This window comes from Amphiura filiformis, chromosome 16 (genome assembly GCF_039555335.1).
Source record: "Amphiura filiformis chromosome 16, Afil_fr2py, whole genome shotgun sequence".
Taxonomy (NCBI): Eukaryota; Metazoa; Echinodermata; class Ophiuroidea; order Amphilepidida; family Amphiuridae; genus Amphiura; species Amphiura filiformis.
The window spans coordinates 37303436-37319237 of NC_092643.1; the positions used below are offsets into that span (position 1 = coordinate 37303436).

Here is a 15802-nt window from a genome sequence, read left to right on the forward strand (position 1 = left end):
TCAGAGCTAAGGTATTGGCTGCTGCTTTTATCTTTGTTTAAGATGTAGAGGGGTGAACATAACTGGTACCGTATTTCTCGTGCGGTCTGTATAGCTTCTGATGAAATCAGACCACTCTCCTTTAACGCATTATTAACGATATGTAAGGACTACATGAAAAAAAGTTCAATTAACATAATAAAGTATGTACACATACAGATATGCATGATAAATTGCTCACAAGTATCGTTACATTTGAAAATGGCGTCATGTTTTAAAAACCAAAAGAGTATTAAAGGAAATCTGTACCATAAACTTATCAATGGCTAATATAGTTATATACCCCTAAATTAAACATACCAGACGGTCTATATGTATTTCGGAATATTCCTAACAAAGAAAAAGCACTTTTAATCCTTCGTTTCTGCGATTCATGGAAGCCGCCATGATAGCTGCTTGCGAATCCTTTCTGCCACAAGCGGTAGTGTAACCTTTCACACAGACCCGCGGCGAGCGTGTGTTGCTATGGCATTCGCGACCCCACAGCGAATTTTGGTTTTTAGTGCTGTTTTTACTTTTCGTTCTCAAAAGACATTGTTGATCATAAATATTACTTAAAATACATTTTTTTATGTTCTTCTGTAGTTTTATGGGTAAAAATTGTTGCGTTTTCTTTTGAACGAATGTTGAATCTGAACTTTGGTAGTATTCGCTTCGTGTCACCAAAGTTCACGAGGGACGAGGCTGGTGGCACGGATTTCGCTGGTTTCAAAATCGGGGTACCGTTACAGCGTAATAAAATCCAGCGGGTATCAATATGGCCGCCACCATGGATTACAAACTGATCGCTGATTGTCTTAAAAGAATTTCTCCTTTATTTGGACGTATATAAGCTTGGGACTTTTACTGTTTGTCGTTGTTATTATTACTGCAACTATATAGCCATTGATTAGTTTATGGTACAGATTTCCTTTAAGTAAATTATAAAATTAACTGGGTGCGGTATTTTATACTGCGAATTTTGATACCACATTTGTTGTTCTGCAATCTGTTTGAAAAAGTTACAACCATTTGAATGGTAAAGGGTCGAATTCTAATAGTTGCCCCTGTACAAAAGACCCTGTACATGATTTTGGATGAGTATCCAATGCGCTACTTATTTTATTGTTCACCTTTCCATCCAAATGTAAACAATTATGTTTGCTGCATGAAAAGCAATGACAATAAAAAAAATCTGCTTTATTTTAATGAGGAACAAGAATCACTATGGATTTGCATCAAGCACAACAGAATTCATTAAGAAGCACCCTGCCCTGTAGAAGTAACACTCAGACGGCCATTTCTTGGACGGTCATCAACGTTTCATACCTGTCTCTTCATATCTATACGGTTGGTTGAGTGACAACTCGACGGAATGCCCCTCTGACTGAAATACCGGCTTCTAAAAGGCCAAATGAACCGTCGAGATTCACTGCTTCTTGAATGTCCACGTTTCTCTCTGCATGTGGTGGCTTCTGGAGTGATTGATGCGAATCCAGATTGATTTGTGTTCCCCATTGGTATTTTTGTCCCCGCCAAACGAAATTTGGACAGGGGACTATAACATGAGCTCCGATGTATTCTCTGTGCGTCGATGTCTCTGTGGCTGTATGTGCACAAACTTTTAGTATACGCTAGTAACATTCTCCGAGAGTTATAATTAAGTCGATCCGAGAGGGAAAAGAGAGGTTTTTGCATTTGTACATGGTATAAAACAAAGTCGTCACGTTCTGGGTTTGTAAGAACGGGTCACATCCCAGCCAACAATTTACGTTGTTACAACGTCGTATAGAAGTAATCTACATTGTACTTAGGTTGTCATCTACGTTGTAAATACGTAAACTTGTGAATTTGTATTCGTGAACTCGTATTCGTGTTGTTACAACGTTATTTTCGACGTTGATTTTCGGACGTTGATATAAGATCATCATGACGTTGTTTCGACGTCAAGTTGTGAACGTATTATTCATACGTTGTTACAACGTTCGACCGGACTTAATAGGGACGTTTGAATAATACGTTCACAACTTGACGTCGAAACAACGTCCTTACAACGTCCTTACAACGTTATATCAACGTCCGAAAATCAACGTCGAAAATAACGTTGTAACAACACGAATACGAGTTCACAAATGTACGTACTTACCACGTAGATGACAACCTAAGTACAACGTACAGGCCAGCATGCTTATATATAGGCTTTTTAGCCTGCCTTGAGCATTTTGTTTGAGCGACCGTTTAAAACAAACAAACAAACACACGTAGTGTGTTGGCTGGAAAGATTGTATTCTTCATTTTCTTAAAATAAGTACAACATCAATATCATATTAAAGTATGTTTAAAATTGGTGTCGAGTGTTGTTATTTAATATTAATGATATAGTAAATAATGATGACACGTAAAATAGTTTTCTTTAAAATACAGTTTAATTTGCTCGTCAAATGAAACACAAAATTATCCCTGCAGCTGAAATAGGCTCGCTTTCGTGAGGTCACGTGATGTTTTCATGGGGGAGCAAATGGGATGCCTCGTCCTGTGTCAACATTGCCAATCATGGACGTGTTTGCTTGGAGCTTTCGGCGGCCATTTTGTTTGCATTCCAGATGAAGAGATGAGATCGCTATATATTTGTCCATTGGTATATGGAACTTTCGTCCTCCTTCTGATGAGGAGTTGATCGCTAGTGTGTGACGGGGAACTCTTGGTTTATAGGCGCAACTGACTTCCCAGTAATTGTTTGGGATGTTCGGTCGGGTAATTACTTCGGGCGAAAAAGTTCTCCAGAAATCATAATTATTTGGCTGATTCCAGTGAATTTTCTCGAAGCATTGCTTGAATAAATTATGCGTTCTTTCTGAATGTCTGACAAGAGGCCCAAATATTGGTGTGAGTTGTTTCGTTATTTCAGTGTCTGGGGATAAAATGATACTCGAACTCGACACCAAAGGTTTTAAAGCATGTATGTAAACAAATTTTGTAATGATTTAATTGCACAAATTCATTGTTTTTAGTTAATTACTCGTTTATATCCACTATATTTTTCACCCTGATGTGGCAGTGACGTTAACACGTTGAGACAGCTGTTTCGTGCGCGCATTTGTGCGTTATCGATTTCAGCGTCCGTTTGCTACTTGAAGCTGCGCCTAATGAAATGCGCTTTGACGTCACTGCCACGTTAGGGTAAAATGATATAGTTCGGTGAAATATCCTCTTTATTGCATCATTAGAGTTTCGTTCATGTATGTTGATGTTGGTATCAGTGGAACCCATATCTATCATTTGGATCCAAATAGAACATTGTATGGGGTTTGGTTTAGAAATCCATAGGGGATCATCTGATGTTATTAAGAATATGTAATCAATGGTTAATTTTAGCATTGTGCTTACAAGTATTGAATTAACATGATTAAGGTTTGACACTATTTTAAAGTGTTGCGATTTGGTAGTTCACAGCATCTTGCGAATTGTAGTCAGCTTTGGCAAAAATCGCATTGCTCATTTGAAAGCGAGTGTGTAGAAGATTTCAAATATCGCAGATATACTTTTGTAGGTCCTATGGTTCTTGAGTTATGTTGTAGGAGGACTGAAATACCTGCAACACTTACATAAACGTACGTAATTCATTAACAACGATAAATCAAGCAAGGTTTGAAAGGATATGATTTGTAGAATGAACTTTTGCAAAACATCAAAGTGTTATTTTTCAATAATATATTTATTTACATAATGAAAATCGATATATTTCGGCTGTTTCGACCAACAGTACCTTGTCTTCCCTTAAGGAGTCCTAGTTTGGCGAATCACTGATAATGCCGTGGCATGCTTCCAACAATGCTACTAAATGTACAACGAAGTAAACGAAACTATCAATCTTATCAATTGTCTTCAAGTCCTCCATTCTAACTCTTGACTAACGCCGTCTCGTTTGCCAAACCTGGGTGGATCAGCTAATGGCCGCCTTTCTCCTCTTTTGCCAAATCTAGGTGGGTCCGCTATAGGTCGTCTAGATCTTTTCCCGAATCTAGGTGGGTCTGCGATGGGCCTTCTGTCACCTCGTTTCTCCAACATGTACAGATCAGAGATAGGACGTCTTTCTACGTGTTCTACTCTTTTACCAAACCGGGGCGGGTCTGCAACGGGTCGCCTGTTTGCTCGTTTTCCAAAACGAGGCGGATCAGCCATTGGTCTTCGTTCTGTGATAATAAGTTAATTAGCTGAATTAGTAAACAATAACAAACTGGAATAGCCCGATAGGCATACTTTCAATTTTGGACGGGTGACACAACGTCCTCATAAAGTATATTCTCGTTTTATTTATCGAGGGTTGCCAGTCAAGTCAAGATGAAATCAGCAGTTTAGCTAGAACTGCAGATAGATCAGGAACGGGAGTTGTCATCCTTAATTATTACTCTTAAATATTGTCCTGATTTAACCTATAACTTAAGGTCATCATGTGTCCTCGACTCATAAGGGTAAAACAATAGGCTATTCCATTTAAAATCCACACTACCCCTGTGGAAGATTTTGGAAATATCTTCCACAGGAGGAGTATGCATTTCAAATGGAATGAACACATTAGCAGTTCCATTTGAAACTTGGCCTCCCTCTAGAGGGTGTATACAATTCACACGGAGTCGCTTAATGTGTTCATTCCATTTAAAATACATACTCCCCCTGTGGGAGATATTTCCAAAATCTTCCATATGGGAGTGTTGATTTTAAATGGAATAGCCCAATCACACCGTCACGTGACCCTTTTTGATCAGGACGTCGTGCCATGTACATCGAAAATTCAAAGTCGATTGAATCTTTTAAAATTTTAAAATGTTATAATGAAAGACAGAGATAAAAAGACAAGTTCGCGTCAAAAATTCTGACAACTAGACAGAAAATGGGCAATTATGGACATTAATGGCGCGCCTTTGCCCTGACGTCAGACGCGATTTAGTCTTTTTTTTTTAAATCTCTGTCTTTCATTTCAGTTAAAACTGTTTTAAATTCTTATTGACATTATTGAACTACCTCAGGTGCAAATGTTTGACAAACAATTGACAGTATTGATTCAACGGTAGCTTGATCCGATAGAGGATTTCTTATTCAGATTAAACGAGTTATAAATATTTCACGATAGGAGCAAAAAGAATGCTATTATTTGACGTAGTGGGTACTTGAAAATCGTTAGCATTTAATGACTTAAAAACTATGAGAAATGCAAATCAGAATCTTTTCGAAATCTCGCCGTTTCAAAATTTAAAGCCAAATTGTTACTACAGACCTTTATATAGCTATGACATTTACAATGCAAAAACAGTGTTTAGAAATTAAACACTTTTCTAAACACAATTTTGCCTTCACTTTATAAACACGCTTAGAAGCTAAACATCATGTGTCAAATTTCTTAACATTGTCCAGTGAAAGGTGTTCAAATTCTCAGGGCAGTTCCTAGGGATTTTGCCGCCCTAGGCAAAGCCTCTCCCTGTCGCCTCACCAAAGCATACCACAAAAGTGTTATTTTTTCCCCTTTTCTTTCTCCATTCCCGTGTTTTTTTGGGGGTTTTTGCCCTTTTTTGCGCCCCTCTGCGTTTGCCGCCCTAGGCGACCGCCTTACCTGGCCTAATGGTCGGAACGGCCCTGCAAATTCTAAATATCTGACATCCATATTCTAAACATGGTCCGGGAAAATTCGTTTTAAATTTCCCTTGAGCGCGTAAGTAAAAAGCCACGTTTACAAAAACAAGTACCCAGTTTGTAACCCAAAACGGAAAATGTACGTTTCTTTCGATTGTACTCTCAAATTTTATCTTCAACACTAATTACAAAATTCTTCGTTTGTAAATCAGGGACTGGAAAATCATCACTACATCGGTCATAAATTAGAAACCTCTAAATTGACTCTCAACTTTCAAAATGTTCTACGGTTGTAAATCCGGGATGGGAAAATCCTCTCAACTTTCGAAAGTCACCAGTAAATCTACTCTACTTTCAAATTTTTTCCTCAGTTGTAAAATATAGACTGGAAAATCTACTCTAGTTTTAAAATTCGTTCCCGGTTGTAAATCAGGGATCGGAAAATCGACTCTACTCTCATAATTCTTCTTTGGATTTGGATGCGAATCGAGGACCGGAAAATCAAACTCTACTTTTGAAATTTTTCCTCGGTGTAATTAAGGTAATGGAAAACGTACCAAACTCTCAAAATTTGTCCTCGTTGTAAATCAAAGACCAGAAAATCTACACAACTTTAAAAATTATTCTTTGGTTGTTAATCAGAACATCAACTCTTTTATCTTTCAACACAAGTATTTAAAATATGTACGCAAAAAACAACAAGCCAAACAATAATGTCATTGTCAATGGACTCAAAAACAAACATGGGAGACAACAAAATTTTGTGGTGGTCATGTTCTATACCAACCGAGAGATCATTTGGTTTATTTATATATAAAGTATATATAAAGAATATCCTCTATGGGATTTCTTAAGTATCTCATACCAAAGAAAAATGCCTCTACACCAGACATGACCATAATCTGCGCGTATTTAAAGGGGGGTAACCCTATCGGTTTAGGATATGGATTCTCTTCAAACTTACATACAATGTCAAATATTGTCCCCTTTATCAATCTATGTGAGAAAACGGGAACAATTTCAGCATAAATGTGAATAATTAGCATATTAGCAAGCCAATACACTGGTACGCGTGAATTGCATTCTGGTCAGGCATCCCGAAACAACGGCCGAGCGCATGTCCCGGTGGAAACAGGAAGTGTTCGCCTTGGCACTGAAAACCGGCTCGCCCCTGTACACTTTTATACCCTCTATTCATACTGATTAATATCACTGCGCTCATTATCATTCTTGACAAGATAGCCCATGCTGTATTTACTTCGCTTAATTATTTCTTTATTTTTAGCTATATGATGCACATTTTCACATATTTATGATTTTTCTTTGTTTTATTTTTTAACTAATTTTTTTAATGGGGGGGAGGTGCTCATAATTTTTTCATATTCCTCGTATCATGCTTGACAATATAGGTCATGTTTCCTTATTTATTTCGCCTCTTATGTATTTCTTTATTTTTGTTTTTGTTTTATATCATTATAGCGCCATCTATAGTTTGACATTAGGGGGCCTATTTGATGTATTTTTGCGGGCGAATTGGTACTGGGGTGAAGTCTTCCGAATCTATTCCGATTTCATTCTATGACTACCCAAAACTCCCGTGTCGTGTAAAATGCGAACAACTGGTAACCTGTAAAACCGCTGTGTTTCATGATTTCTCCGGAAATACATCGACTTGGAGCGTCAAATTTCAGGATAGTAATGAGAAAAATAGTATCTATTATGTGATACCAAAACCTCATCAACAATGAAAAAATCGGGGGATGATGCTGTCGATCGGGTTACGGACCTTTAAAGGCACATTATTTCTTATGACGTTATTAATTTAACAGCTTCTTCCATGGGAAAGTGACCCTTGACCCGGACAAGACCATAATCCGCAGCCATTTCAGGGCACATATTATTCCCTATGGTAAATGCCCCAAAGCCAAACATGACCATAATTTGCACTAATTAAGGGCACAAGTTACCATTGTTCACCATAAATATTCGCCAATTGGCACACTTCTAGATTCCATGGGAAATTGACCCTTGACCCGGACAAGACCATAATCCGCAGCCATTTCAGGGCACATAGTATTCCCTATATGAATGCCCCAAAGCCAAACATGACCATAATTTGCACTAATTAAGGGCACAAGTTACCAAAGCCTCAAAGTGTATTTTATAACACCCAATTCCATACTTTACGCAGATTTCAAATAATGACCATGTCATTTGCCATGATTTGTCATAAATGCATATAATTAATGCATAATATCATTGAAAGCCGAAAAATAACTGCACATATGCGTCTTCTTTTATAGACATGAAAAGTTTTGCTTCACTCATTTCACGTATTTATTTCCCATCTTAGGCACAATTAATTGGTATGTATTTACCGCAATGCCCAGAAAACTGGTGACATACATGTACTTGGCTTGTATCTTTAACTTCAACAACCATTTTTTTTGTTTGTTTTTTGTTTTTTGTTTTTTTGATTATGTGGTAAAGTGCTTTTTCTTCTACTTTTTGTTTTTATGATAAAGTGCCTCCTTGATGTCGACAGAAACATTCTTTTTGTGGAATTATTTTAGCATACAAATTCTCAGACTTCAGAATTTGCTTTGAATTCAACGTCATATCAAACTTATTTTGAATTTGTTGACTTTTGTTATCTTATTTCTATACGGCTAGTTCTCTATTTACATTGTGAACCATTTTTCTCAAGTGTTTTGGGCTTGGAGACATTCTTAGTTTAACACGACCGCTATATGCAGTGTTTAAGGCTCAAGTATATACAATTGAAAGCTTTAAGACTTAAACTTAAATTCAAAATTATAATAACTTGCTAACTTGCGAGTTATTATCTTATCCGTGTCCCCACTTATTAAGATAAACATGTTTTATTAAACATGTTAAGCCATTAACTTAATTTCCATTAACAAATAAAGCCTGCACGGCTTGATTATATTCACTTCAATTCTTCTATTGTTATGCATGAATTCGAATTTAACTCATTCTGTGAATATTTGACATTTCGTGAGGTATTTTTGTTTCACATGATTAACTTTGAAACGTTTAACGCTCTGATAAAACTTAAACTTGAATTCAAAATTATAATAACTTGCTGACTTGCGAGTTATTATCTTATCCATGTCCCCATTATAAACATGTTTTATTAAACATGTTAAGCCATTAACTTAATTTCCATTACGCCTGCACGGCTTGTTAATATTTACTTCAATTCTTATATTGTTATGCATGAATTCGAATTTAACTCATTTTGTGAATATTTGACATTTCTTAAGGTATTTTTGTTTCGCATGATTAACTTTGAAACGTTTAACGCTCTGATAAAACATTTAATGCTCGTGTAAATTCAAGCCGCATAATTTAGCATTAAACATGTTTTCACAGTTACGTAAAACTCCTGACCAATTGATTATTCTTACTAATTTAATGCTTGTGTAAATTTAAGCCGCATAAATTAGCATTAAACATGTTTTCACAGTTACGTAAAACTTATGACCAATTGATTATTCTTAGTAATTTTCCGCTAAAACACTATATAGTCACTCAAATAATAAAAAGTGACACAGAAAGCTCATAAACAGTAACACACAACTTTTAATGAATCATTCAACATATTTTTTTGTCTCATCAAGTCCTTAAAATGAAAAAGGTTTGAATTTGATACATGCCACATTTCGGTTAAATGCACTAAGTGAGCAATGAAAACGTATGCCTTTAATTTCTTAATATAATTACAAAATCTGGCCTTGTTACACTCGGGAACTTATTTTTGTAATTTAATAATTTGTTTTGAGATGAAAAAACTGAACTTTTTTTAGTTTTTGCCATTTTTGCCGGCAAAAACTGTTTTTGCCAAGTGGTTAAAACCGCGGTTTTTCCACCTGCGGCAAAAACCAAAAAACCCCCATCCACAAAAGTGTAAAGGGTTTTCAGCAAATCATCGATATACATACATAGTTATATACGAACAAGTAAACCTGCAAATTTGTGCCTCAACCCAATTAGCTCAGTTGGTAAAGCGCCGGACTTTGGAACAATTTCATGTATTCAAAAGCGCTCAATAGTAAGCGCATATGCTAACTATCGAGTCTTTACGGTACCAGAAATCGACCAACATAAAGTTGATCATCACTTGAGAGATAATGGATTATACCAAAAATAATAATTAATACAAATTTATTACTTGTAATGATTGGTCCCTGCCGATATGTTTTCCTTCATCGCTAAACAAATCTAGTGAAAGAGCACAAATCGGCCGAGACGTTTACGTACAAGTCTGGCATGCACTCAGTGACGTACTGACTGGACAAAATGTCTCTCCCAGAATGAATTTACAGGGACAGTTGCGCGTGAAAATGTGCACTTTAAATTTAAAAAATAGACAAATATTCATATCGCACATATTGCTAAATTTTCTCCCGGTATTTCGAGCCAGGAGAGGAGACCTTTCTGTCCCTGGTCCGAATGCAACTTTGGATCAAGTTTGTTTGATGTTACCAACATGCAACAGATCTATAATCAATTTGAAATGTTTTTTTACATGACAATGGATATGGTATCATTTAAATTGGATCTACTATTGCATCAAAAGGACGCACTATAGGAGTACTCCAAAAAGCATTACATGATGCAGTCATGGTCCATGGCAAAGGCGATTCGACCTTTGTGGCATTAAACCCAGTTAACAGGAAATTAATCCAGTAAATCGATTCAGTAAAGCAAATAAGCTCATGCATTCGATCACTAACGGCAACAAGCTTCGGTCGATTACCCCAGCTGCAGCGTGTGTAAACTCTAATTTGCATAGAGGCTGTACGTGAAATTATTGATTGGCTCCAAACAAAGGATTTGAACCGGTGCACGTAATCATGGCGCAGTGCAGTCCATTCAATCAAATGTTGTCATCAACCTATTTGATCGCAGTGCATTGTTATGTGTGTGAGACGAACTGTCGCGGTTGATTGCAATCAAACAAACGATGTCTTATGTATTACTTTGTTCCGTGATGAAAATCGTGATGTTTTATTCAATCACTCTTGAAAAATGTATTTCTTTTGTAGGCCTATTACTTTGTTTTGTGATGAAAATTGTGATGTTTTATTTCATCACGCTTTAAAACAAACGATTTCTCATGTATTACTTTGTTTCGTGATGACAATTTTGATGTTTTATTTCATCACTCACGAAAAATTGATTTCTTATGTATTACTTTGTTTCGGGATGAAAATCGTGATGTTTTATTTCATCATCACGCTCTAAAACAAACGATTTCTTATGCATTATATTTGTTTTGTGATGAAAATCGTGATGTTTTATTTCATCACGCTCTATAAACAATAATTATAGTTACATGCATTTCAAGAAAAAAATCTTATTAAAACGGTAGGCCCTATGTTGTTTAGAAAAAATGTAGAAAGTGATGATGATGATGATGTCGATGATGATGATGATGATGATTTTTTGTGGCATCCTTCAGAAGTGAGCGGTCCGATACCAATATTTTCGGTCAAATCTCCATTCAATTAACACGGGGAGTTGGCTAGCTATGCCTTGCCCTCACTCATATTTTACAAAAGTGCGACTATTTCTGAACATCTAACCTAGCTGTAATTTTAGGTCATGTTAGAGAAATATATTTGCTAGAAGTTTGGAGAATAGCTAACATATTGGCTGGTTATTTTTCACACAGTGATGTTAACTAGGCAAGTGCCCATTCTTCCAACGTAGATCATTTGTAGGGGTCACGCGTCAATGGTGAGAGCACTGTGTATTGTGTATAGGAAAACGGACAGTAACTGCAGTATGAGACATAAGAAACCACTATTCAGCATCGAAGTGGTTACGTAATTCTCTTGGTTACCGGATCACGCTACTTTGGTATGCCTTCGAGTACCATATACTTTATGTGGTGATCATTTCGATCGTGGTTCATTACTCTAGCGCGTGATCCCGTTGACATAGTAACATTACGTAACTTCGATACTGAATAGCCTCAGCACACTTTACAGAAGTGCGGATCTACCCCTTTGTTATGATATAATAGCCTTCCAAAATACATGTGCTGAAGGTCGCAGTCAACATACATCAATGAACATCAAAGGAGAAGATAGCTTGATCTCCAAGTCAAAAAAATACTGGTTCATATTTTTCATTTCAAATTTCATAACCCTATTTTGTCTAACTTTCACGAGCTCTTAATTTTTGAACACCTGTAATCATTTTTTAATACATGAGAACCCCAGTTACACATAAATACAATCCAAAGAGTCCCAGTGATATTGCTATATGTTCAATGGGAACTTGCATGCATCAGGATCAATTTTTATGGTATTTTGCAAAAGCATAATGCATTGTGGTGATATGATGGTAATCTTCTTTGGTGGTTATTGTACAGGTATGTGACCAGATCGATAGTATCATCTCCCATTTTCCCTTTTATATCAAAACTAAGATTATGGTATCAGAAAAAAGTTCATATTTTTCTCATTACCCAGTAAAATTAAACGCCCGAGAATATGTTTCGTTCGATGGTGTGTCGATGGTGTGAACAAAAATGCGGTAACCACTACCGAAAGTAAAAACTTCACAAAAAGTAACTTAGCAGTTATAAATACGCATATATACCCTCTTTTCTAGGGTCTTTAGCTTTAGAACTATTAAGGTTATTAACTATTTTAGTGTTGTGATTTGGTAGTTCCCAGCATCTTGCGAATGGTAGTGAGCTTTGGTAAAAACTGCATTGCTCAATTCATAGCGAGCGTATAGAAGAATTAAAATATCACAGATTATACTTTTATAGGTGCTGCTGTTCTTGAGTTACGTTGTAAAGAGGGCTGAAACAACAACACTTTTGTAAAACGTACATAACTTATTATAAACAATAAATTAAGCAAGTTTGCGAAGTATACGATTTGGAGAATGAACTTTTGCAAAACATGAAGGTGTTATTTTTCAATAATATATTGATCTAGATAATTTAGATTTTTAGGTTGCTTCGACCAACAATACCTCGTCTACCCTAAAGCAGTATTCAGACTTTTTATTGTACGTAAAATATAATTTTTTTATATGTTACATACAAATTGTATGTAACATATCTACTAGATATTATATGTAACATATTATCGATTTTTCGTCATCAAACATTCGTTAGAACTTAAACATTACTGGAAATAGAATGGCAATAGATTAAATAACGTAGATATGTTACATACAATATTGTACGTCTAATACTCGGAGTCTGTGAAGCGCTTAACACATTCACAATAATTTAACATAGAAAGAACGCATTATTTACGCGTATTTTGACACCTCGTTAATCCAATGTTGTCACACAGAAGTGTTTTTAAAGAAATGAATTTAAAAGTTCCAGTAAATTGAATTGATTTGAATTAAGCGCGACGATAAATGGCGAATTGAACATGATGCAATGCTTGCGTAATAACCACTGATCGCTGTAAAATGCAACTGTCGATTTTTTTGTGTTGCTAATATCGAACGACATTGGACGAATTGGATATCAAAATGGGCGTAGATAAACCATCGTTCTTTTTATGTTAAATTATTGTGAATACAATTGATAGTAAAATTGCTATCCTATACTATCCTCATATCAAAATCCAAATTTGGAAGCAGTTTGTGTCCATGATAGGTCTCATGCAATGTATGATAAAAAAAAGGTACTACCACCTTTAACAGTGTACTTCGGTTATATAAATGCGCTTTTATAAATACGCACGTGACTCATGGGCACGACATACCAGGATCAGCAAGCGTGATCAAATCCTCATGCAGTGAACATACAGAAAAGGATAAGAACCCTGTAGATAAATATCATCAGATTTAAGTATTAATTGAATAGCAAAATTATTACACATGTGGGATTCCTAATTTGTAATATGTTATCAAAAACAACATTTTGAAAGTATTTGACGACGGAAAAAAGATATTCAACGACGGAAACGTTTACAATATAATCACACAGTTGAACAAAATAGACAATTTTGCTGCACAGTAGTCGTATGTTGTTCCGCTTTTGCATCCAAATGTGTAGAGAGACCAACCGCTATATTGAAGGTCACTTCGAGACTTACAGTCTACTAGTTGTTATGGCAGAGCGGAAGTGGTCACGTGCGTATTTATAAAAGCGCATTTATAAATATAACCGAAGTCCCTGTTTAAAAACACAAATTGATTAATTTTCAATACTCACGTGGAACACCATCGAAGCTATCATCATCTACATCTTCTTTCTCTCGTTTCCTCATTTGTGGTGTTGCAACCACCGGACCTCTGGTACTCCCGTTATCATTATTTTGTCTGTTGAAATAGTCTTCACAAGCAGTTTTTAGACTCTCGGGTATTGATTTATTTGAACATATACCAGTTTTACTTTGTTGTAACGAAGGAGTGATGGAGATAGCTATTAGAAATAGGAAGAGCACCATTTTCTTGTCTAACCTCACATAAAGTTGAATACCCATCACTGTGGATTAGCTTGGTCGATACAGACTATACTGGCAATTATCCGACGTCAAACCACTTGATGAAGTAGTTTGAAATTTATTTGCATAGATACATATTGAAAGTTAACCCTTCTTATTTTAGGACGCCAGAAGATTTAAGGAAACTTATTTGAAACAAACAGTTTCATTAGAACGATTATTGGATAAAAAATATACACGTGTTCATTAGGAGTTTTACAGCGTGATTTGTATTGGCAAGAAATTAAACTGACCCTTGAGTGACGAATATTTGCTTTGTTTTAATTGTAAATTGAATTGAGGACAGGTTGAATTGAAGAATACGATTCGATATCGAAAAATGCATGTTCTAGTGTTTGCTCTTAACGATATAATAAATACTTTGTCAAATAAAGTTAGTTAGACTTTACAAAAATTCTACTGCAAACAGGCAAATCAGGGAATTGAATTTAATGAATTACAAATTAAGACAAAGTAAACAAAACATATGCTTTAGTATATAGTTGAGTTTTTGACATATTTGCCTTGAAACAATCCCAAGTGCTGATGTTTTCAAAGAGAAATATCTGACGTATTTCACTACTTGAGAGTAAGATGCTCTTTTTCATGAAAAACATACCAGGGTTCTGACTGCGAAACTTAGCTGGTTTAATGATTTGTTTCCGCCCCATCCAATTTGGACGGTTTACTGAGCTTACAACATGGGACATCGTATCGCAAATTTGACTCACTTATGCAAGTTGCTGTTGAAGAATATATCTTCAATTCCTTAGATCCGCCACTGGTCTTAAATCCGCCATTGGCCTCATGGTAATTTCCTGGTTCCAGATATTTTTCGATGTCAATAGCCCACAAGTTGATCCAATTTGTACTTGAATGGCATCACGCATATGCCTGGCCATGAAAAAGGTTTATTTACGGTGGGAAGATATCTACAACATACACACCCTATAACTCACACCTATATGCATTGGTCCACAAGACCCCGGGGCCAAGATATCGTCATGGACATAAGTGATAAAGACATGACATCCAGAATAGAAGCTTAGTTGAAGACTCTCTCCGAGAAAGCAAATAGAGACCATTTCATAGACAAACTCTGTTTTTTGTTGAGGGAGAAGTTTGTCCTTGATGAACAAACATACTGTAGATTGTGCGATGAAATTTAATTGAAGTAGAAAAAAAACGTGTTTTTTAAAGTAGTGTTGTTTAACATTAAGTGTAAATTATTAAGACCCTCTATATAAGAAAATACAGCCATGCCTTTTGACTTTTGTCTGTCATCTACGGTATATGCTTTGAAGTACACATTGTTTTAGGAGTGGGTCTGCCTGATCCTACTTTTTTGATAGATCAATCTAGATATCCACAGCAAGACAATCCTTCGCGGATATTGTGTTCTTCTTTCTTTTTGTCCACTTTCTCATTACGCATCACTCCGGTCTAATTTATAGTTCTGACTACTCCTAGCTTTTGACGTAAAGGGTTTCTGATGATGAGGGCATCACGGAGGAGAACCGCCTTGTTCTAAACTCATAAGTGAATTTGTTGACGCTGTTGGTGGGATCAGTGGTATTTTTAAATGGTACTTAAAAGGTACCCGGTACTTAAAATGGTACTTTAAGTGGTACTTAAAATTTTAGAACTCCGGCGGTGTTTAT

General features: G+C 36.1%; 1 protein-coding gene across 1 annotated transcript; it reads right to left on the reverse strand.

The window, feature by feature from the left end:
- Positions 1 to 3840: 3840 nt before the first annotated feature.
- On the reverse strand, positions 3841 to 14128 carry LOC140136584 (uncharacterized). The gene is made up of 2 exons (XM_072158272.1): positions 13871 to 14128; positions 3841 to 4211 (listed from the first exon to the last, which is right to left on the reverse strand). The coding sequence occupies exons 1-2, from the start codon at positions 14103 to 14105 to the stop codon at positions 3904 to 3906; spliced, it is 543 nt and encodes a 180-aa protein (XP_072014373.1). The 5' UTR covers positions 14106 to 14128; the 3' UTR covers positions 3841 to 3903.
- Between the last annotated feature and the right edge of the window lie 1674 nt (positions 14129 to 15802).